Raw genomic sequence first — 20,740 nt, forward strand, 5'->3', positions numbered from 1 at the left:
AAATTTGCGGCAAAAGAGAAGCTCGTATCATCATTACTGACTTCCATATCACGAATGAATAGACTATGTTTGTTATGAAATAGCGATTAACTGCTTGTCGTGTACGTGAATAGCTGATGCTCAGATTTCCTAAACCACTTCAAACGCAAAAAAATGCATTTCATAATTCTCGTACAAAGAATCTACGCAAACTTTCTCGGTCATTCTTTGAATAAAAGATACTACGGCATAGGTATATAGATATAGATATAGGAATATACAATAAGAAAATTCATGTCCAATGTTACAAAGATCGTTACGCGCGAGAAACTTAAAATAATTTTATAATAAATTTCCAATACTTAATAATATTAAACTCAGGGTAGTTGGCCTTGTATAATATAAACATAAACAGTATTTTCATTAACTTTGACGATTAGCGAATTAGTTCTCTGTTGTACTCCGACGAGTGCACATCGACTCTCTATCTTTTTAAACGCAGAAACATAAATTTATAATTTTGGTAATTTTTCGACCAAAAGCTTGATGAACAGTCTTAAACGTATAAAAATAATTTATTTATGATACCAACAATGAAAATTATACTATACAAATAGATCTATGTAATACAATGAGATTTTCTTACGAGCGTATTGGCAAAAAACTAGTGAATCATTAATCGTAAATATCATTAAATGAATCTGTAACTCGAGCCACCTGATTGGTCGGCGAATAAATAATGCGCGTCTTTATGTAAGCGATTGTTACTTTTATATTGTGAGCTGAAATGTATTACCAATGAAAGTCAAGTGAGTATTGCACATCGACTATGTATATATCGTTTTATTAACAGAGCTACTTTATAGTTTTATATATATATACATACATGCATATGTTTATAAGATATAAAACGATATCTTCTAGTCTTCATGTTTCTTTATTTGTAAAGAAAAAAGATATTTTAATAAATAAGTTTATTATGTATATTATTTTAAACTATGTATTAATTTAAATCTTGTAAATAACATTGATTTTTATGAAAATAATATAACTACAAGTTTGAAAATAATTACATTACGGTGTACTTTATGTACATACACACGTGGAGTTATTTTGTATGCAGATGCATCATTGGTTGAAAAAATTAAATTTAAATAATTTACAAATAATGACAGAAGAAAAATCATCACCTTTGAAGTTCGAAATTTTAGCAGAATGTAGAACTAGCAAAGCAAGAACTGGGAAAATAACTTTAATACATCATTATGTAGATACACCAGTTTTTATGCCAGTAGGAACACAGGTAGATTAATTATTTCTCTTATAGTGTTATATAAATATATTTAAAAAAAAATGTTTATTATATGAGATTATTTATGATATATTTTAGGGTACTCTGAAAGGTTTATTACCTCAACAATTAGAAGAATTGAATTGTCAAATAATTCTTGGCAATACTTATCACCTTGGGAATAGACCTGTATTTTATCTCTTATTTTTAACAAATCTTGGTTTTTAAATTTTCTCAAAGTTTAAATAGTAAATCTTATTGTGTAATTATAATGTTTTAGGGTTCCGAAATATTGCGTAAAGCAGGAGGTTTGCATAAATTTATGAATTGGAAAAGAGCATTATTAACTGATTCTGGTGGGTTTCAAATGGTATCATTATTACAACTTGCCAGAATTACAGAAGAAGGAGTGAACTTTAAATCTCCATATAATGGTAATGTGTAAGAGTGCAAAAAGTACAATCATTTTATAAATCATGTATTTAATTGTAGATATTCTTTCTTTTTTTGTAAGATACTGATTGCATGTTAACTCCTGAACGCTCTATTCAAATTCAGAATACAATTGGTGCTGATATAATAATGCAATTAGATGATGTAGTTAAAAGTACACAAACTGGACCAAGAGTGACAGAAGCTATGGGAAGGTAAACATTGATTCAATAAATCATATTTTATTTATTATATTATAATAATATAATTAAATACTATTAATAGTAATATTTAATTTGTAGAACAGTAAGATGGTTAGATAGATGTTTATTGGCACATGAAAGATTTGATGAACAAAGTATATTCCCTATTGTACAAGGTGGATTAGATCCTAAATTAAGATCAGAATGTGCGCATGAATTAACGAAAAGAAAAGTAAATGGTTATGCAATTGGAGGATTAAGGTATCATTTTATTATAAATACAATACACCTAACTCTATAAATTATAGATTTGTATATAAAAAAATGAATTATATAGTTATATATAAAGAAACTAAAAATTTATTATAGTGGTGGTGAAAGTAAAGATACATTTTGGAAAATGGTACATCTTTCTACTGATATTCTTCCAAAAAATAAACCTCGTTATTTAATGGGTGTTGGTTTTGCTACAGATCTAGTTGTGTGTTGTGCATTAGGTGTTGACATGTATGACTGTGTATTTCCAACAAGAACAGCTGTAAGTAAAGCACTATGTACCCTTTATTATACTTTCAAAATAGTTTTATAAAAAACAATTTGTTTTTAATTGATAATTTCAGAGATTCGGTTGTGCTTTAGTACGTACAGGTCAACTTAATTTAAGACAAAACCAATATAGTAAAGATATGAGGCCAATTGATGAATCTTGTCCATGTAGCACTTGTAAGACATATACACGTGCATATCTTCACCAAATAGTTACAATAGAAACAGTTGCATGTCACTTATTAACAGTTCATAATATAGCATTTCAAATGAATTTAATGAAAGATATTAGAGAAAGTATAAAGCAACAAAAATATCCTGAATTTGTACAAAATTATATGTTAAATGTGTATCCAGATAAAAAATACCCAGAATGGATAGTTAATGCCTTGCAGACAGTTAATATTACATTATTATAACAATTAATGAAATTGGTACCCATATAATGCATAATTTTACAATTTTTTAAATATTTTTTATTATGTACCATATTACTAAATTTTACTTATGTACTATAATTCAAATGTTATTAATATACAACTAAAATAAAATACTTTTAAATAAACTTAAAAAATACATAATATATCATAATTTATTAATAATTTCACATTGTATTAATATTAAAAACAAATTTTCAATTAGTAACCAAATTATACATTCAATACAAGTGCTTTCCATTTTACTTCAATTATATTCTCTATAATATCAATTAAAATATATTCTACAATAGGCACCACTTGTAATAATTAAATTATATTGAGTTCATCACATAAAGTCATCTGAATCATAACCACTATTTTCTGTATTTGATGTCATATTAGATGAATTAAATAATGAATTGTAGCTTCTAAAAAAAAGGAATATATATTTTATAATAACATACATATATTTTAGTTTCAGAAGAATTAATTAGAAATAGGAAATACTTTGAAATGAACATTCTATCGTACCTCATTTCAGCTTCTTCTTGACGTCTTTTCTCTTCAGCTTTTTCTCTTTCCTTCTGTTCTCTTAAAAGTTTTTTCTTATCTTCTCTCTCATTTTTATCTCTTTGTTCTCTTTCTGCTTGTAAATTTACTTGTTCTGAACGCTTAGTTTTATTAAGTCGATTAACAATAATATTTTGACGTTTTGTAACATGGATTTTACGAACATCTTTCTCTTTGTGGAAACCAACCTGACCAACTTCCATTCCCTGAGTCTTTTTCAAATTAGACCACATTGTATAAACTACATCAATGTCATTCATTCTATTTCCATCAATACTGTTTGCTTTTACTAATTGTGCGGCATCTTCCAAAACTGTACTCGGGATATCATCTATTGTTTGACCCTAAACAAAAGATAAAAAAGAGTTCATTTGTATATTTATATACTATAATAATATCAGAATAGATATATATCATCTTTACCATATGTAATCGTAAATACACATGAGCCGAAGAATATTTGTCCACATGAAACCAAACATCTTCTGGCCAACCCCATTTAATCAAATCCTCATCTAAATGTTGTATAAATATAATATTAATAATAACCGTTATTTAATTGTCTAATTTAATGAAATTATATCATCTCACTTACTTTCATATTTATCAACCCCCATAAATAATGTTACTGGCGGTTGTACAACTGCAATTCAAAATAATAATTTATTCTAACCTTACAAAATGTTACAAAAAACATAATTATAACTATATACACAAGTAACATATAATCTATGTACATTTTGAGAAACAAATAAAAGGAAAATGATAAATTACCCTCGCTTGTAAAATAATATACCATCGTTCCACAAATATTGATGTAAATGCACGTGTTAACGAAAACAACTGTCAAAAAATAATGTCGACACTAACGCCACTGAACTACCAATGTTTTACTATCAGTTACTATATTCACTTGATTCTTCTTAGTACATATATACTCGAATAATGTTCATTTTGTAACAGAATAACACAAAGAACTCAATTTCAAGTCTATAAGTTTAACGTTGTATTATATTAATGTTATTTTAAGGTAAAAATTTGAAAAATATAATTAGTACTACTGCAGATAAATTATTAATTTATTATTTGAATATAAAGTACAAAGCATATATAGATACAGCATATTTCTATTTCTTTTAAATCATTTCTATCATAAATGGTTAAATCAAAATTTGTATATTACTTTAAAGTTATTACTTTCATCAAACAGCGGTGCTAGTAATTAAAGTGACTGATATTATATTTAATTTTTTAATACAATCATTAGGAACAATGATAAATTAATAAACATGCGATTTTTTAAATGAATTACATTTAAATTCCGATTTTTTTTTCAATTATAACATACCATGTATTTCCTGTAGGATCTATTTTTGTAAGTTTATATGAAAATATGTTTATCCCACAGATATTGAAGATTTTTATATCTGTTAATAATATTAATTCATCCTAGAACGATTCATATGGATGGCATGTTTTTCAGCATGATATGTTTTAAATATTTGATTGAATACAGGATATATTTCAGGATCATTAATCCATACTGATGATGCTGAAGGTGTGTCTAGCATTGTTAAGTATGCTGAGAAGAATTATTAGTTACTAAAAAATAATCAAAAATTTGTGGAATTATTAAATCAAAAATTGTAAATTTATATTTACCAAGAAGCACTTTTGGATTATTAAGGCTGAGTTGTATTTGAGGATTGCTTATAATTGCATGATAAATGGATTCATTTGTATCAAGGCCAATATCTAAATCTTGTAAACTAGGTCGTCGTTCACCAAGTAACCATTCACACTGTACAAGTCAGATATTTTTGAATTAATTGTAATATGGAATACATTACATTAGATATAGTATTATACTTACAGCATTAAATTGATTATTTCCAGTAATTTTTAATGCTTCTATTATATTTTTCTCTTCAAAACCCATTTCCAAAAATGTTTCTATCATTCTTGGATTTGGTTTAAAATTTAATTTCTTAAATTGCCGGAAATGTTCTAATAAGAGAGTTACAATATTTACTAGATTCTCTTTCACGAATTGAGCTTCCCTATCTGAACATTAGTACAACAAATATATTTAACATAAGTGATAAACTTAGAGAAGTTAAATTATTTTAATGGGTAATATCATTACCACTAAAAATATCAGCACATGCTTCCTTAAAGGTTATTTTTGTACTGCCTGTTGAAGAACTAGGACCTGCTTCATTGACATCTGTTTTGGCATATAAACAAACTACTGTTGTTTCATCTTCGTAATCATCATCTGGATCATCTTGATGTTCTATCAGCCATTCTAAAGCCTCTGTTACATCAGACCTATAAATATAAGGTACTATATTTCGTCATATTGTATTTGAAAAATATAACATCATATTACTTACTTTCGTACATGAAGTGCTGTAATCACCTTTTTAAAAGAATAACCCATATCAGTTAATGTTTTTATAGCTTTAGAATCAATATTTGGCCAACATCGTTCTTTAAATTTTTCTTTAATCATTTCAAAGAGCTTTGGTGCCTCTCGACTACCCATTAATAGTCTTGCTGATGCTTCCACAAGTGTTATTAAAATTTTACGAGTTTCATTCTGAAACTGTTAATAAAAAAAGGCAAAATATTCAAGAAATACTATTACTACTACTATCAAAAATATAATATTACATCAAAAGAGAAATTAATAGGTGGTATATATTTAGGTGGATTTCTTATCGGTAAATCACTAGTAACATTTGTTATTGCTTCTTCAGTTGGACCTTTTAAAGATTCCTCTGGGAAATTTTCTTTGTTAGAAACAGGCCGAATTTCTACTAATATTAATTCATCTAAAATAAAAATAATATATGTATGGTAAATGACTTATTATTTTATTGTTTACAGTATTAAAAATTTACCATGCTCATCAATTTCTTGATCGTTAATATCTTTATCATCTATGAGTTGTTTAAACTTAGATGAATGGATTAAACGAAACTTAGAAATAGATTTAGATATATCCTGGCCATAAAAATGTTTCATTGCTATTTCTTTAATTTTGTTTACAGTGAAATCAGTTCTTACCCCAACGTCCAATACATGACCTTCCATGCTATATGAACAAAATAGATGTAATTATTTATTATTTGTAATATTAACAAAATTAATTGATAATTATAAATTTAATAACCTGATAACGTTCACGTTAAAGCACTTAGTAGTTGAAGATGGTAGCATTTGTACGGTGCTATTATTTTCCGAACTGCCTGTATCGTTAGAAGAAAGAGTCAAGGACTGCCTTTCAGCTGTCCTTGAGCTCTTCCTGTTATGCCAGGCTTCTGCTATTCGACCACGCATCCATGGAATCATCAATTTGGCTTGTGTCAATACAAAAAATATATATATATATATTACAAATCTCTTGTACCTTTATAAAAGAAAATGTTTATTTGACCTTTTAAGTAAATCTGTCACATAAACATTACAAATTACTCACTTCGTTTATAAACGAATGTATGTGGAATGTAATTAATTATTTCTTGAATAATGTTTCAAATTTTGACTTCTTGCAATATGCTTATTAACATCAATATACAAAAAGTTAGTTACATCAATTTTAAGTTACATACTTATAAAAAAATTACTGTGTTTTAATCGTCTTAAAAGAGATAACACATAGTTTCGCATAATTTCGCATATAGCGAAATCAAATTAATTAATGTTGTTTGTCAATTTTTCTAACAATAAAAGTATTTTTCTTACAGCTGATATGAACCAAATTGGCACTCACTATAATTCTATACGTCAACGATTGTAACAACTAAAATATTATTAAGGAGCATTCACATGTGTTGGTTAAACATATAGTGATATTCACCAAACGATTGATAGATCACCTTTATGCGCATGTGTATTATTGTATTGTCATTTTACATAAAAATAAATGTTCTGTCCAAGATGATAAGTAAATAATAGAAATAGAGGTAGTATTACGTTCTGTTGTGTAGTGATATTATCATATGTAAAATTGAGAAGTATTGTGATTTTTTTAGAAGTGGAAATTTTTTTATGGTACAAGCATAACAGTAGAAGACATTATTGCATTTTATTAATATGATAAATGTTATTTTGTAAACGTGTCTATCAAGATAATTTTTAATTACCAAAAAAATTATAATTAACAAATTATCGTAATGGTGGAAGTATCAGGTTGTGGTGAATTACAACAATTAGTTCAAGAAGAAGAATGTGAGGAACCACTTAGTCGTGGTGGTGAAGCTACACCTCCTTCAACACCAGCAAGATCACAACATCCAAGTAAAAATGAAACACATAGTTCTCATGTATCGGTACGAATTATGTATGTCTTTTATGTTTGTAATATCGACAAGTATTAATTAATTAATACATCTTTAGCAACAAGTATTATGGGAAAGCAATACTCAGACTTCTCCTATTGTTAGTAAGGGTAGTTCTGGCCAAGCAACTAGTCAAGGTTCTATGGTTTCTGGTAGAGCCATTAATTTTTCAAATCATACTGCCAATCAGTCTCGTTTGATTTATCTTAATGAAAAAGAGAAACAAAGACCTAATCGACCAGAACCTCCAAGGCTCAATCGACAACAAAAAGGTACTAATTTATAGTATATTATTTATCCATACATTTTATTTTCTATATATATATATATATATGTATATATATCTTACGCACACGCACACACACGTGTGTATTATTATTTATATTTTTGCGATGTTGTCTATAGTAATGTGTTTATTATGTGTCCTTGTAATTGTTAATTTTGTTTTTTATTTACGTTTAAACTTATTTTGTTTTTACAAGAATATTTTTGAATTATTTTGATTTTTTAATTGCACCTCTTTCATTTTGTTTTGGTGTCATAATATATAATAGATATGACACCATGCAAACATCATTGTTTTTTATCAGAGGTACCTGATGTCAGACGCATGGAACAAGCTTTATTACAACTATTAGAAGATTTTCATAGTGGAAATTTACGAGCTTTTGGTTTGTATATACTATCAATTTTATATCCATAAGTAAAATATATATATAACATTTTTAATCCATATAATAGGTAAAGATTGCAGTATGGAACATATGACAGAGATAAGAGAACAGCAAGAACGTCTAGCCAGACTTCATTTTGAATTGGGTCAGAGACAAGAAGTTGGTAGCGAACAATCTGGCTTAAGACAATCAAGTGCAAATATGAGACATTTACTTCATCGTCTTCAACAACTTAGTGTTTGCATTGAGAAGCTACATAGTAAATAAATTTAATATTAAATAGTAGAAGTAAATTTTCTACAATTTTCATATTATACTAATCCTACAAGATAAATAAATTATATCAAATTTTATCCCTAATGTATAATTATTTAAATAATATATAATCTGTCAAAATGATTTCTTATTGGTTATATATATATATACATTTTTTTTTTTTTTTTATAAAACAATGATATATCTAGAATATATATCAAACTTCACTATTACATATTAATACGGATTGCATTAAAAATCCAGATTTGTTTTATTTGATATACTTGAATGACATATATTAAACTATGACAAATTGTATGTACAAAAAAAATATAGAGTTATATGAAGAACCAACTACTTATAAATATGATTATGTACATCATCCGTTGAGTTTAACAGAGGTAAATTTATGATCATATAAAACAATTATACTTTGTAACATAAAAAATCACATCATTTAGAAAACTTCCGCAACAGTACACGTTATAAGTCCATTAAAGGATGCAAAATATTTAGACTTATCAAAACAGACAGTTAGAGCCCATGATACTTTACAATGCTTAAGCTATGATAAGCAAATACCATTTAATACTCTTTGGGAATCTAGAGATACAGTAAGTATTTCTGTAAAGCCATCAATTAGACACAAAATTCTTGGAGATCATGGGTATCAAGAAGTAATAAGGTCAGAAAAATAATACTTGTAATATGTAAAATATCCTTTTTTTAAATAAGATTAATGTAAATAATGAAATATTTTAACAATATATAGATCTAGGCCACGTGTGTATATGACTCCAGGTATAAGTCTTGATGATATACAGAATTCTAAGACAAGAAAACTATTGGTTGATTTTACATACATGACAACATCAAATCATGCTTCTAAAGATGTTTGGGGTGATTTTGAACCAAAACATCCATGTCATACTGAAATAAATGTAGAAGAAATATGTAAAGAAGTATGGACTACATGATTACATTGTTATAGTTACAAATTGGAACAACTATTTAAAACATTTATTGTTTTATAGAGTATGCAAAAACCATTGTGTATTTTATCAGCACGGTTTCCAACCGAAGCTGACAAATGGGATAAATTGCAAGATCGTTTATTTTCTATGAGTACTACGTCAACTTTGAATAATATTAGATCAAAAATTGATCCTATACATAGGTAAATTTACATTACATTATGAATTTTCCTTGAAAATTTACAAAAATATTTTTCATTATTTCTAGTAACTCAGAAAGTAAACATTTAGAAACAGAACCAAGTAATGAAAGATTGGAAGTGAAAAGATTGTTAGAAAAAGATAAATTGCGTATAGCTTATGATAAGTTATCTCTGACGTATGGTGGTTATAGACCATGCGTAGGTTTAGGTATTCCTTTAGAGAAAAAGGTATTACCAATTGTTCATCCAGATTTATCTATATCACAGGCACTTCATCGGTATGTATATTTTATATATTTTATTAAAATAGCACATATTTAATTATAATCTAATATTTTATATAATGAATATAATCTCTCTATATATATATGTATATATATATATATATACATATATATATATATATATATATATATATATATATATATATAAATATATATTGCAGATGTTCAAAGTCCTAAATTAAAAACAATCGTCTCGAAAAATTCTTTATTGTTTATCATTTTTGAAAAATTATATAAACACTTAATATTATATGGTAAATTTACTTTTTGTTGAAAATTAAGATTATTATTAATCAATTATATTTATTTATAAATTTGCTGTAATTATTTGAACGCTTTAGCAAGCAACACTCCATACACCGTTGACAATGTTATATATGTGAAACAATACATGTTTAATTATTTAATAGATAAAATATTTCTAATAAGGGAGTTTTGTTTTATTAATATATCTGTAATAATATTATTTAAATGTATATATAAAATGTAATGCTTTTTTTTGTTTTTATAATAGTAGCATTAGATTATTCACAGTGTTTACATTATAATTATATTATAGCTTTTATGTAGATTATTTAAATAAATATATAAACTTTTTATAATTATTAATTTCGTATAAATATATATATATTAAGCTTTATATAGATAAAATGACAAAGGATACTTTACTATATAACAACCATGATGTAGAATCATTTAATCTTACATTAAAATATTTAAACATTGCGAGAATAAGATACTAAAAGCTATTCATTACATCATAAAACAAAACATAAAGATAGTGCATATGCAGCACGCTTTCTAACAATACTTTCTGTATCCCGTAGAAGTTGCAGCAACCTTTGAATATCTTCTGGCCTTGGTGAACCAAAATATCCTAAAAGTAATGCAGATGTTGCCCTAGTATTAGAATTTTCAGATCTTGAATATCCTCGAACTACAGCATTTCTGAAAACAATAATTATTAAACATGTAAAATATATTTCATATTAATATTTCAAAATTTATAAATACCTGAGTTCTTCTGCTCTTTGTGGAAGCACTTTTTGTAGACAATGTATCAAATTCGATATAAATTTTTCAAAATTAAATTCGATATTTAGTCCTAAGGAAGCATGTATTAAATCAAATAATGGTTGACACTGTAATAATCTTGCTGTATTATGTAAAGCTTCTTGTGCTATCTATTGATTATAGATAATAAAAGTATATACACACCAAAAAGTTAACAAATAAATAATTACTAATTACTAATATGATACCTTAGCTACTGTAACATTTTCATCCTCTAGTCTTATAGTAAGACAGGGTAAGCAACCCAAAAGGTGATTTTTTATATCATCATCTGGTGAAGTAACCATTTTCTGCCAACTACAAGCTACAGCACTTAAGGCACTTATAGCTGCTAATCTCATTTCCCAGTTTTCTTTTTCAATGAATGGTTTTAAAGCAAGTACAACTCGAGGACTTACTGAACGCCCAAACTGAACTGATAATAGTACAGAAAGACCACGTAGTGATTCTAAAATCACATCATTACCTCCATCTCCAGTGGCAGATTCTTCCAAACCATCAAGTAATGCATCCATACAATTATCAAAATATTCATCAACCTGAAACAATATACTTCATAAAAAATGTACTAAATATGGAATAAGCAGTTAGATATTATCTATAAGTAAATTTTATTACCTGTTTAGGCTCTAAATAGGCAATTCTTGCAAGTCCAATAGTAGCTAATTTTCTAACCAAAGGAGATGAATCAGCTTTTGCTTCATACAATGTATTTATAATTGCATCTAGCCATATAACATCATAATTAACTTTCCCTATTAATTCAGAATAAAAAGTTGCAGCTACTGCTCTTTGGGCAGAAATCGTACTTGTCATCATTTTTCCCAAAGACTGAGTCAAAGTTGATAATACATTATTCTTCGTATATATACATCTCATCATTGTACGTACTGTTGCCACTACACTTTCCTCAGCTTGTGCTTCAGAGGAAAAGATCTAAAATTTGTAAATTATTAATAGATACTAGAAGCTGTAATGCATAATCATAAAATTATTATTGTGCTCACATTTTCATTAAGTAAACTTGATGCTATATTTGAATCTACTACAGTTAATACATTGACTAATACAGAATAAGCTTCTGTATGTGGATTTATCCTACATCCTTCTCTATTTGGCACATAACCGAATTTAGTACTAATAACACATACAGGAGCATCAACATGTAACCATCCTGCAAGATATTTCAATAATACTGATAATAGATTTGATAACTGTTTATCAACCAGTTCTTTTGAATTTGGAGATTGTAGTAAATGTCGTAGAGCTACAATAGCTGCCAATGATGGAAAAGATGCTATACCATTTTTAGCAGTCTGTACAGTAGCATTTTCCGCAAATAAATTATTGTTTTCTAATTTTGTCAGAAGGAATTCCAAAGCCTAAACAAATAAAATCGGAAACTTTGATGTTATATAAAATTAAACAAAAAATTTTCACTTAATTTAAAACAATTAATTATAATGCAGAAAATGTTATTAAAACGTACACGAGAACCTAAATCTAAACTAACACCAAGTGCCTTCCAACATTCTTCACTGCCTCTATCTAATGGCAGTGGTTGACATAAAAGTCGTTCGATTACTTCTTCAGGATGATGTTCCATTAGGAATTTAATAGCAATTGCAGTATTTCTTCTATAACTATTATCTTCCATCTGTCTCATTTGTGCAATAATACTATCTATATAATAATTAAAATACATTATACATTTTTAATCATATTAAATTTTGATGTATATTAAAAATTTATAGAACTCACCAACTAAGGTAATATCACTTATAGATATTTCTGATCCCTTAATTTTAAAATGTTGGGACAGAGCTACACTTGCAGCAAAACTCGCTTCTCCACGAAATAACAAACCTTCTATTAAACCTTCTGCTAGGCTGATAATGTCACCACTATTAATTCTTTCAGATACAGCTGTAGCTAAAATCTAAATAAAAATATACCATTACACTTATTATACATGAAACCATAAAGTTTAATGAACTTACTTTAATGCCATCATAACAAGCTTTTGGGTCTTCACCAACAATAATTTTCTTGGAATTATGTAAGTCTTTGTCTAAATTATTATCAGGGGATAAAGCGCGATGTCGAGCTCCAATATTTAATGATAATGCTACACAATCTATTGCTATTGGTCTAAGCGAATGTTCTGAATCTGCACACCATGATAAAACTCTTCCCATAAGCCTCCCTGGTTCTAGTTTACCACCAGGATAAGTATATTTTAAAGAATTATAGTATGATCTATAAATGCAAAATTAAGTTAATACAAAACTAAAATAATAATAATAATAATAATAACAATCAATGAAAGTCAATATTTATTAAAAAATTGTTAATCTACCTAAGAGTTGTCCTTAATACTAATAAGGTAGTTTTTCTTTCAGTGGTTGATTTTGATTGCATCCAAGGTAACATTATGTCAATAAGATCAGCTAATGCATCAGCAGAATCGGATACAATTTCACTACATACAATTCCTAATTCATCTATTACCTGCTGCATAAATTCTGACTGTAACAATAGAATTACCTGTGAAAAAAAATGAAAGAATGAGCTATGTGAAATCATATTGATTCATATGTTTATATATTGTATACCTCTGTACTGGCACCTATAACTTTATCCAAAATTGTGCTCAGTACAATTCCTCTTTCTTCTGAATTCAATTGTGGTGGTATACGTCTATAATTATATTTAGGAATTTTTCTATATTATAATATAATAAAATTGGCACATTTGTTAAAATTTTTCTTTTTTAATAAAAGGATACACCAGTGACACTATAGTCTTCAATACTTTTGGGTACAGTTGTAGTGGTCTATATCCTGATGATGTTTGCAAAATTCCTAATAAAATTGCAAGTCCACTACTTTTTCCATGCAATCCAGCTGATTTTTCAAATCTATTAGGATGAACAGCATTGGCAACCTTTACAAAATTTATTTATGTATGTTCATATGATGATACTTTTGCATTATTATTAACGTAAAAATATAAAATTACCTGTTCTAATGCTAATAATCCAACTTCTTTAGTAGTTAACTCTTTGCAATCATTTATCTGTCGTATAATCCATGGTAATATATTTTTTTCCAATGATGGATACAATTTTTGTACATCTCCCCTTTGTGCAATCTCAGCATAACATCTTAACAAGCCAGCTTTTGCTGCTTCTGCTGTGGCTATAGCTTTTGAATCTTTAACAAAACCTAATAATCTTACAGGAATTTTTCTAGTATTTTCTGCCATACAAGCTTCTTCCATTAATTTTATTACAACATCCAAATGTCGTTTAGAACAAATTCCAACTGCTCTTGCAAATTCTTCATTGGATACGTCAGAACGTGCAAGTTCAATGAGAAGTGTTATATGAGCATTACTACTACACATTGATGCTAACAAAGGTGCGACATGTGGTATACTAGCTTTTACTGCTAATTCATCTGCGAGTTTTAAGCTCCATGCTTCTCCTTCTAACTTTACGCTCTCTTCTAAAAATTCTACCATTTTCTCTTCCCAGTTGAGATTCCTATAGTTATTTTAATAGAATCTTTAGTATAATTTATCTCTGTTATAAAAAAAAAAAAAAAAAAAAAATAAATAAATGTAACGTACCGCTGTTCAATAAATTTGATATTAATAGAAAAATCATCTCTTAAAAATTGTGTAATTTCCTTTAACTTTTCATCCCAATATGGCATAAGTTGGTGTCCTAGTAAAGGTGCTGCACACTTTAGGAATGTTACAATCGGTAGGCGATTCTGTACATCTCCAAGCAATTCCAAACATCTGCCTAGAATTTTTGTACCAGGAAAATCTCGTTGATTAATGGAAGAATTACCATTATTAACTATTTTTACAGCTAGAGGTGCTAAAGCACGCAATATAGATGCTACCTAAAAAATACCAATAATGAGAAATATTTTTATATATTAAGTTTTATAATATTTTTGTATTATGAACTATTGTATCAATATATACCGACGACACACAAGCTGGATCTAGTAAAGCACGTATTAGACAAGGCCATAACCAAGATTCTGCACCCTCTACAGTGGTTGCAAGCAAATGTAATGCTTCTGCATATGCCTCTGATTCATCATTCTTTACACCACAATGAGTTATCTTAAAAAATTGACAATATATTTTTGCTTCTTTACTTAATTTGAATAATTTCAATATATAATAATTAACATTTACCATGTAACGAACAAAGATTGCTCTTTGTGATGGTAAAAGTGGGACTGTAGGACGTGCTGCAAGTGTCACAATAGCTCCAACCATTTGCAATGCACTACTATCTCCCAATGAGTCTTGTAAACTAAGTGCAATTCGTTGTAAAGTTGTATCATCCTAATAATATTGAAGATTTAATATATTTACATTATTTTTTGAAATATATAATTTTTATTATAATATTTTTATTACCTCAGATGGAAGTGTATTAATAAGATGTTTAAGAACTACCAACGCCCGTGCCTTTTGTGATACTGATGTGGACTTCAATTGTTGTAAGATTCTATAATATATAATATATATTTAAGTTTTTTTTATAAGTGATAATACCATGAACCTATTTTAATAAAAGATCATTACCTCTCTAAGCCTTCTTCTGGATATAATATAATCAATGATCTATAACATTGTAACACTTGATAATGTGTTAGAAGTACATCTCGAGATGCTTCAAATGGAATTATACAAACTAATTCAGATAAAACTTGATGTATATGTTCTAAAAGTGAGCGAAGAGCTTCCTTCTCATTTTCTGTGGCACAACTTAAGACCACTGCTAAAACTCTACAATATTCAATCAAATTGATGAAATTATAACATCATGGTAAATAAAAGAGAGTTGAAAATGATTGCATACCTAACTGCTGCTAAACGTGTATTAACTTTTTTACAAAAATTCAACAACATGGGTGTTAACTTTATGATTCTTTCACAATCTACTTCCTGTGGTAGTAATGGTATCATATATACAATTGATGACAACACTGCTTCCACACTTTTACAATCTTTAGATGTTTTTATCCAATTGAATGTTAATATATCAAATGCAGAACATATTTCCTCTTTAAATGTTTCTTTACTAATTTCTGGGCTTGAATCTTTGTCTAAATTTAATATATGATCATTTATAGCTTCTGCAATCTTTCCAAATGCTGAAAAATTTTTTCATTAACAAAATATTTTCATTATAGGTGTATATTATTTTCATTATAATTATTATTATGGCTGAAATTTACTAAGGCAGAATGCTTGTTTTAATATCTCATCACGTGTTTGATTTAACATTGGGATCATAATAGTTAATGTGATTTTGAAGAAAGATATCATTGCACATGGATTACGTTCTGCAATCATTCCTATAGTACGAACTACTGTATGGTATGGTAGTATTCCAGGTTCCAATCTATAAAGAAATATATTATCATGAATAAATATAATATTTAATAGATGATAATTGTATAATCAAAGAAATGATGAAAAATTACTTAGTCAACAGGCCACCTATTGCCTGTGTGCAATGTACTTGACTCAATGAAATTAATAATTCTACTGCTTCCTTTTCAGCATTGCCAAAGAGTTCATTTACAGCTAGTTCTGCAACTGACGATGCTAAATCTGTATTCAAGTTTGCGCCATGACATTGACATGTTTCAGACATCACTGTTAGTAAAGAAGCCATATGTTCTGAAGATATCTTAAAAAAAAATAATTTGTTATAAGCTGTGTAGATAATTATGCAATTTTAACATATAGTAAATTAATATACCTTTCTATGGAGTTCCCAAAAATATACAGCTGCATGAATTACAACTTCAGGATTTTGTTCGGATATTGTTTTAATTGCTCCATTTACCGATTGCCTGACATCTACTGATTTATCATCTAATGTGTCCAATAATGCTCCAATTACCGCTAAACAAATATAACATAACCTGACATATCTCCCTTAAGATATCTTAAAAATCATTCATTGTGTTATTATTAAACATATGATACCTGGTAGCTCTGAATTACAAGAATTTTCGATTTCTTCCTTCATGATGAATTATTATCCTTAATAAAATATATTAGAATTACATAAATAAACAGTTAAAATTATAAATTGATCATATTCGTTGTAAGTGGTTCGTTTATACAATAAATATATGACAGATCGTATTTATTAAAAAAGTATACTTTCACGTGTCACGTTGTAACTTCTATTTTTTTTTCTTTAATTGAGGCGAATATCTTTCAAAATCGTTCAATAGATTAGAAAACTGGCATTATCATATCGTTACTGACGAATAAGTAACAAAAATTCAATATCATCACACGCCATCACAAACAAGTAATATTATCAGTTTAATATACATACGGTAATACAATATCAATATGGTAGTGTTAGTACTTACCACATTCGTGTTATCTCCGAATGTAACTATATTTTACACTCAATTTGAAACGAAAATACTTTATTTTTACATACACAAATACACATAAATGTATTATTTAAAAAATAAAATTTATTATTTTAATAATTGTTGATATTACGATTTCGAAATATTAAAAATAAACAAAAAAATGAAATTAGTAATAAGTGATTTTTGTAACTATAAATAATGTCGTGTAAATGTTTAGAAATTTTAAATGAAAGTACTAGACTGATATATAACTAATGAATATTAATCCATTAAATAAAACCAAATGATTATTTCATATTTTTTACTTGTTATTTTTAATATTTTGTCTTCATTTATTTATATAAATATAAATATAAATATAAATATAAATATAAATATAAATATAAATATGTATATATATATAGTTAGGTTAATTTCAACAATGAAAATACACGATAATATACTTTCATTTTTAATTTTTGGTTTGTTATATATACAAAAAGAAGTGATAAAATAACGGGTGATAATAAATTATAGTACAATCTATTTAATTAAAAATTATTACTTTTCATCATTGAATGTTGCTGGTAATGAAATATTAACAATGTCAATAAGCTTAACAAATCATCATGTTATAAAATTTGTTTTACACTGTAACCGGTGGCATAATATCCATTCCCTTGCATTCTAAAGCAATTTTGACTCCCAGTGCAAAAAATGCAATGCTTTTTACCACTGACCTATAAAAATACAAATACAGTGTTACATATATTAAATAATTTAAAACCAAATCTATGTATGTTTAGTATTTCAAAAAAGCAAGAAAAAAATGTTATTCCCTTAACACTGATTTAAAAATAATTCAAGGTTATGCGTGGTTCATATAAAAAAATCTGAAAATGTATAATTAGTGTTTATTAAATTAAATATACTGTACATACCATTTGAATCCATCGTAATATGTTCCTTTTATAACACCTGTTACTTTATTAATTTCTTTATACATTTTTCCGAACATATTGTGTTATCAATTGTTTTATTAAAATTATCTGAATACAATTTATTGTGAAAAGACGATAAGATTGTGTAGTACACGTGCAGCAACCTACAATGTGTCCATTTATTTTTATCGATCTAAAATATTTTATGTTACATTTGACTGGAAGATGGCGTTGTAAGAGGGTGAAAATTTAAATTTTAATGATATCAAAATTCTTAATAAACGATATTGAATTATTAGAAATCATTATTACAAACAGCAAATAATCGAAAAATATATTATTTTTTAAAGTATGTAATAAACTTTTCATTAAAAAGTAAATGAAATGTGTAATAGTAGAAAATTAAATATAATTTAACGACGCTATCTAGCGACAAAGTGATAAATCATTTTAGATTTTACCAAATCTTACTTAGCTCTGTGTTATTAATCAGTAGTGGCATGTATATTTAGTAAAATAATGTTCAATTAAACAATCTCATCATGTTTTTAATACTTAACAATGAGTGTATAATATACTTTCAATACATAAGATATAAAAAACAATAATTATCTGATCGATATATATCTTTCATTGGGTAACTTTGAATTAGAAACAGCTAAATAAATTTTTCTTGTTGTTAAAAAGTAAATATAAAGAAATGGGAGCAGGAAAAAGTCAATTTACTGAAGAGGAATTACAAGATTATCAGGTGATAAATATTTATTAATAATGTATTATAATAATTGATAAAAAAAATTATTACAATACATCATATATATCAAATACATTAATTTATATTTCGTTTCATTGTTTAATTTTATATTAATTTTTATAGGATCTAACATACTTCACAAAAAAAGAAGTACTATAGTAAGTACATATATTTTATTTATTATCAATTGACATTTCTATATATTAATGATTACAAATACTTTTATTTTAATTCATGATAGTGCACATCAAAAATTTAAAGCCCTTGCTCCAGAAAAGGTTGGACACAACAGGAATGCAAAGCTTCCAATGTCCAAGATGTTACAATATCCAGAATTAAGAGTAAATCCTTTTGGAGATAGAATCTGCAAAGTTTTTAGTTCTAGTCAAGATGGAGATTGTACATTTGAAGATTTTTTAGACATGATGTCTGTATTTAGTGATGCTGCTCCAAAAGCTGTGAAAGCTGAACATGCTTTTAGAATATTTGGTAATGTTGTTTATAACGCTTATCAATATTTATGTCATGATTACAACAATGCATTTATTAATTATTTATAGATTTTGATGGTGATGATATGTTGGGAACTGGAGATTTAAGGTTGGTAGTTGATAGATTAACAGCTCCTCAAAGACTAAGTGAAATGGATATGCAACAACTTCTTCAATACATACTTGATGAAGCTGACTTGGATGATGATGGTGCTCTTAGTTTTGCAGAATTTGAACATATAATAGAAAAAAGCAGTGACTTTTCCAAGTAAGAATATTTTAAAATAAAATAGTGATTCAATAACAAATAGGTAATATTATTTTTATTTACAGGACATTTCGTATACGCTTGTGAATTATAATAGTAAAATGACCAAAGTATAGTTAATGAAAGACTGAATATTAATAATAATAATAATGCTATAGCTGCTATTGGCACTAGGCCTAAATAATTTTTTTTTTTCATGTGAACATTAGAAAGTAACGTTAAAAGTCCAAAGATGTGCCAAGTCCAAATGGTCAGGCCTAATAATAACAATAACACCAATTGAATATTTTTTTTGTTACTTTTTACAGGATCTTATGCACAAATTAAATTCTATTTATATAGTATTCCACAAGATAATATTTCTCATTAGTAATAGTAATATAATCTCTTCAAGATATGCCATGATGTTAAAGATATTCTTTACTCTAAAGTTTTAGTCTAAACAGCAGTACAAAATTTATACTACATGCGTATTTATATAGTATAAACTTAAGTATTAATTTAATTGTAATTAAAATTACAATTTATTGCATTTTTTATTGTATTTTGTCATAGTATTTGCAACGTTTTAGATATTATTATGTATAATTCTTAAAGATATTATTTTGTCTTAATTTATT

The 20,740-nt window shown here is 27.0% G+C and overlaps 7 protein-coding genes and 1 long non-coding RNA gene across 17 annotated transcripts; 4 read left to right on the forward strand and 4 right to left on the reverse strand.

The window, feature by feature from the left end:
• The first annotated feature begins 422 nt into the window (after positions 1 to 422).
• Tgt (tRNA-guanine transglycosylase) lies at positions 423 to 3,045 on the forward strand. Of its 2 annotated transcripts, XM_035870888.2 has the most exons (8): positions 423 to 788; positions 1,103 to 1,282; positions 1,370 to 1,459; positions 1,551 to 1,704; positions 1,785 to 1,917; positions 2,005 to 2,166; positions 2,275 to 2,443; positions 2,526 to 3,045. In XM_035870888.2, exons 2-8 carry the CDS (start codon positions 1,103 to 1,105, stop codon positions 2,868 to 2,870), a joined length of 1,233 nt encoding a protein of 410 aa, XP_035726781.2. In that variant the 5' UTR covers positions 423 to 788; the 3' UTR covers positions 2,871 to 3,045. The 2 variants fall into 2 exon arrangements, with proteins under 2 accessions (XP_035726781.2, XP_035726780.2); XM_035870887.2 differs by lacking the exon at positions 423 to 788 and having other exon boundaries at positions 882 to 1,282.
• On the reverse strand, positions 3,030 to 4,342 carry LOC118443636 (coiled-coil domain-containing protein 25). The gene is made up of 5 exons (XM_035870900.2): positions 4,215 to 4,342; positions 4,036 to 4,083; positions 3,864 to 3,955; positions 3,402 to 3,784; positions 3,030 to 3,298 (listed from the first exon to the last, which is right to left on the reverse strand). Exons 1-5 carry the CDS (start codon positions 4,237 to 4,239, stop codon positions 3,217 to 3,219), a joined length of 630 nt encoding a protein of 209 aa, XP_035726793.1. The 5' UTR covers positions 4,240 to 4,342; the 3' UTR covers positions 3,030 to 3,216.
• On the reverse strand, positions 4,067 to 7,299 carry Kpc2 (Kip1 ubiquitination-promoting complex subunit 2). 4 transcript variants are annotated; one of them, XM_085658587.1, is made up of 10 exons: positions 7,191 to 7,299; positions 6,619 to 6,805; positions 6,347 to 6,540; positions 6,117 to 6,277; positions 5,837 to 6,048; positions 5,587 to 5,771; positions 5,314 to 5,447; positions 5,103 to 5,241; positions 4,789 to 5,022; positions 4,067 to 4,083 (listed from the first exon to the last, which is right to left on the reverse strand). In XM_085658587.1, exons 2-9 carry the CDS (start codon positions 6,795 to 6,797, stop codon positions 4,880 to 4,882), a joined length of 1,347 nt encoding a protein of 448 aa, XP_085514713.1. In that variant the 5' UTR covers positions 6,798 to 6,805; positions 7,191 to 7,299; the 3' UTR covers positions 4,067 to 4,083; positions 4,789 to 4,879. The 4 variants fall into 4 exon arrangements, with proteins under 4 accessions (XP_085514713.1, XP_035726779.2, XP_035726778.2 ...); XM_035870886.2 differs by having other exon boundaries at positions 4,069 to 4,083; positions 5,314 to 5,504; XM_035870885.2 differs by lacking the exon at positions 7,191 to 7,299 and adding an exon at positions 6,925 to 7,055 and having other exon boundaries at positions 4,069 to 4,083; positions 5,314 to 5,504; positions 6,619 to 6,812.
• LOC118443634 (uncharacterized) lies at positions 7,270 to 8,813 on the forward strand. Of its 3 annotated transcripts, XM_035870898.2 has the most exons (5): positions 7,270 to 7,411; positions 7,481 to 7,777; positions 7,845 to 8,058; positions 8,341 to 8,457; positions 8,528 to 8,813. In XM_035870898.2, exons 2-5 carry the CDS (start codon positions 7,622 to 7,624, stop codon positions 8,725 to 8,727), a joined length of 687 nt encoding a protein of 228 aa, XP_035726791.1. In that variant the 5' UTR covers positions 7,270 to 7,411; positions 7,481 to 7,621; the 3' UTR covers positions 8,728 to 8,813. The 3 variants fall into 3 exon arrangements, with proteins under 3 accessions (XP_035726791.1, XP_035726790.1, XP_035726792.1); XM_035870897.2 differs by having other exon boundaries at positions 7,375 to 7,777; XM_035870899.2 differs by lacking the exon at positions 7,270 to 7,411 and having other exon boundaries at positions 7,622 to 7,777; positions 8,377 to 8,457.
• A 116-nt stretch (positions 8,814 to 8,929) lies between these two features.
• LOC118443737 (uncharacterized) lies at positions 8,930 to 11,144 on the forward strand. The gene is made up of 6 exons (XM_035871162.2): positions 8,930 to 9,116; positions 9,177 to 9,400; positions 9,488 to 9,677; positions 9,750 to 9,892; positions 9,958 to 10,170; positions 11,004 to 11,144. Exons 1-6 carry the CDS (start codon positions 9,021 to 9,023, stop codon positions 11,020 to 11,022), a joined length of 885 nt encoding a protein of 294 aa, XP_035727055.1. The 5' UTR covers positions 8,930 to 9,020; the 3' UTR covers positions 11,023 to 11,144.
• On the reverse strand, positions 10,501 to 17,696 carry LOC118443736 (maestro heat-like repeat-containing protein family member 1). Of its 4 annotated transcripts, none has more exons than XM_085656914.1 (23): positions 17,679 to 17,696; positions 17,281 to 17,337; positions 17,051 to 17,196; positions 16,770 to 16,978; positions 16,521 to 16,687; positions 16,142 to 16,436; positions 15,865 to 16,068; positions 15,697 to 15,787; positions 15,469 to 15,621; positions 15,250 to 15,393; positions 14,884 to 15,164; positions 14,272 to 14,797; positions 14,039 to 14,196; positions 13,866 to 13,950; positions 13,610 to 13,797; positions 13,251 to 13,509; positions 13,012 to 13,189; positions 12,740 to 12,933; positions 12,258 to 12,632; positions 11,869 to 12,186; positions 11,439 to 11,789; positions 11,191 to 11,360; positions 10,501 to 11,124 (listed from the first exon to the last, which is right to left on the reverse strand). In XM_085656914.1, the coding sequence occupies exons 2-23, from the start codon at positions 17,321 to 17,323 to the stop codon at positions 10,935 to 10,937; spliced, it is 4,725 nt and encodes a 1,574-aa protein (XP_085513040.1). In that variant the 5' UTR covers positions 17,324 to 17,337; positions 17,679 to 17,696; the 3' UTR covers positions 10,501 to 10,934. The 4 variants fall into 4 exon arrangements, 3 of the variants coding, with proteins under 3 accessions (XP_085513040.1, XP_035727053.2, XP_035727052.2); XM_035871160.2 differs by lacking the exon at positions 17,679 to 17,696 and adding an exon at positions 17,461 to 17,642; XM_035871159.2 differs by lacking the exon at positions 17,679 to 17,696 and having other exon boundaries at positions 17,281 to 17,642.
• A 415-nt stretch (positions 17,697 to 18,111) lies between these two features.
• On the reverse strand, positions 18,112 to 18,805 carry LOC146873332 (uncharacterized). The gene is made up of 2 exons (XR_014983112.1): positions 18,608 to 18,805; positions 18,112 to 18,406 (listed from the first exon to the last, which is right to left on the reverse strand). It is a non-coding gene; the product is annotated as an uncharacterized LOC146873332 (long non-coding RNA).
• A 254-nt stretch (positions 18,806 to 19,059) lies between these two features.
• Positions 19,060 to 20,630, forward strand: LOC118443797 (calcium and integrin-binding protein 1). The gene is made up of 5 exons (XM_035871274.2): positions 19,060 to 19,358; positions 19,485 to 19,519; positions 19,603 to 19,850; positions 19,922 to 20,120; positions 20,186 to 20,630. Exons 1-5 carry the CDS (start codon positions 19,308 to 19,310, stop codon positions 20,205 to 20,207), a joined length of 555 nt encoding a protein of 184 aa, XP_035727167.1. The 5' UTR covers positions 19,060 to 19,307; the 3' UTR covers positions 20,208 to 20,630.
• Positions 20,631 to 20,740: the final 110 nt, after the last annotated feature.

The sequence above is a fragment of the Vespa mandarinia genome, chromosome 1, assembly GCF_050613455.1.
Source record: "Vespa mandarinia isolate Hongniang chromosome 1, ASM5061345v1, whole genome shotgun sequence".
In the NCBI taxonomy this organism is placed as follows: domain Eukaryota; kingdom Metazoa; phylum Arthropoda; class Insecta; order Hymenoptera; family Vespidae; genus Vespa; species Vespa mandarinia.

What these genes read in the sequence shown, in the direction of transcription:
- Tgt (XM_035870887.2), top strand. Translation starts at nt 1,097, where the DNA reads ATGCAGATGCATCATTGGTTGAAAAAATTAAATTTAAATAATTTACAA. An exon ending in CTTTAAATCTCCATATAATG is followed by an intron (nt 1,705 to 1,784) that starts GTAATGTGTAAG and finishes TTTTTTTGTAAG; the next exon opens with ATACTGATTGCATGTTAACT. An exon ending in TATGCAATTGGAGGATTAAG is followed by an intron (nt 2,167 to 2,274) that starts GTATCATTTTAT and finishes AATTTATTATAG; the next exon opens with TGGTGGTGAAAGTAAAGATA.
- LOC118443636 (XM_035870900.2), bottom strand. Translation starts at nt 4,239, where the DNA reads ATGGTATATTATTTTACAAGCGAGG. An exon ending in GGGGGTTGATAAATATGAAA is followed by an intron (nt 3,956 to 4,035) that starts GTAAGTGAGATG and finishes TACAACATTTAG; the next exon opens with ATGAGGATTTGATTAAATGG. An exon ending in TGTATTTACGATTACATATG is followed by an intron (nt 3,785 to 3,863) that starts GTAAAGATGATA and finishes TCTTTTGTTTAG; the next exon opens with GGTCAAACAATAGATGATAT.
- Kpc2 (XM_035870886.2), bottom strand. Translation starts at nt 6,797, where the DNA reads ATGATTCCATGGATGCGTGGTCGAATAGCAGAAGCCTGGCATAACAGG. An exon ending in TCAAGAAATTGATGAGCATG is followed by an intron (nt 6,278 to 6,346) that starts GTAAATTTTTAA and finishes TTTTTATTTTAG; the next exon opens with ATGAATTAATATTAGTAGAA. An exon ending in ACAGCACTTCATGTACGAAA is followed by an intron (nt 5,772 to 5,836) that starts GTAAGTAATATG and finishes TTATATTTATAG; the next exon opens with GTCTGATGTAACAGAGGCTT.
- LOC118443634 (XM_035870898.2), top strand. Translation starts at nt 7,622, where the DNA reads ATGGTGGAAGTATCAGGTTGTGGTGAATTACAACAATTAGTTCAAGAA. An exon ending in CACATAGTTCTCATGTATCG is followed by an intron (nt 7,778 to 7,844) that starts GTACGAATTATG and finishes ATACATCTTTAG; the next exon opens with CAACAAGTATTATGGGAAAG. An exon ending in TGGAAATTTACGAGCTTTTG is followed by an intron (nt 8,458 to 8,527) that starts GTTTGTATATAC and finishes TCCATATAATAG; the next exon opens with GTAAAGATTGCAGTATGGAA.
- LOC118443737 (XM_035871162.2), top strand. Translation starts at nt 9,021, where the DNA reads ATGACAAATTGTATGTACAAAAAAAATATAGAGTTATATGAAGAACCA. An exon ending in TAGAAGAAATATGTAAAGAA is followed by an intron (nt 9,678 to 9,749) that starts GTATGGACTACA and finishes ATTGTTTTATAG; the next exon opens with AGTATGCAAAAACCATTGTG. An exon ending in AAAATTGATCCTATACATAG is followed by an intron (nt 9,893 to 9,957) that starts GTAAATTTACAT and finishes CATTATTTCTAG; the next exon opens with TAACTCAGAAAGTAAACATT.
- LOC118443736 (XM_085656914.1), bottom strand. Translation starts at nt 17,323, where the DNA reads ATGAAGGAAGAAATCGAAAATTCTTGTAATTCAGAGCTACCAG. An exon ending in TTGTAATTCAGAGCTACCAG is followed by an intron (nt 17,197 to 17,280) that starts GTATCATATGTT and finishes ATATTTGTTTAG; the next exon opens with CGGTAATTGGAGCATTATTG. An exon ending in GATTATTAGCATTAGAACAG is followed by an intron (nt 14,197 to 14,271) that starts GTAATTTTATAT and finishes AATTTTGTAAAG; the next exon opens with GTTGCCAATGCTGTTCATCC.
- LOC118443797 (XM_035871274.2), top strand. Translation starts at nt 19,308, where the DNA reads ATGGGAGCAGGAAAAAGTCAATTTACTGAAGAGGAATTACAAGATTAT. An exon ending in ACATGCTTTTAGAATATTTG is followed by an intron (nt 19,851 to 19,921) that starts GTAATGTTGTTT and finishes AATTATTTATAG; the next exon opens with ATTTTGATGGTGATGATATG. An exon ending in AAAAGCAGTGACTTTTCCAA is followed by an intron (nt 20,121 to 20,185) that starts GTAAGAATATTT and finishes TTTTATTTACAG; the next exon opens with GACATTTCGTATACGCTTGT.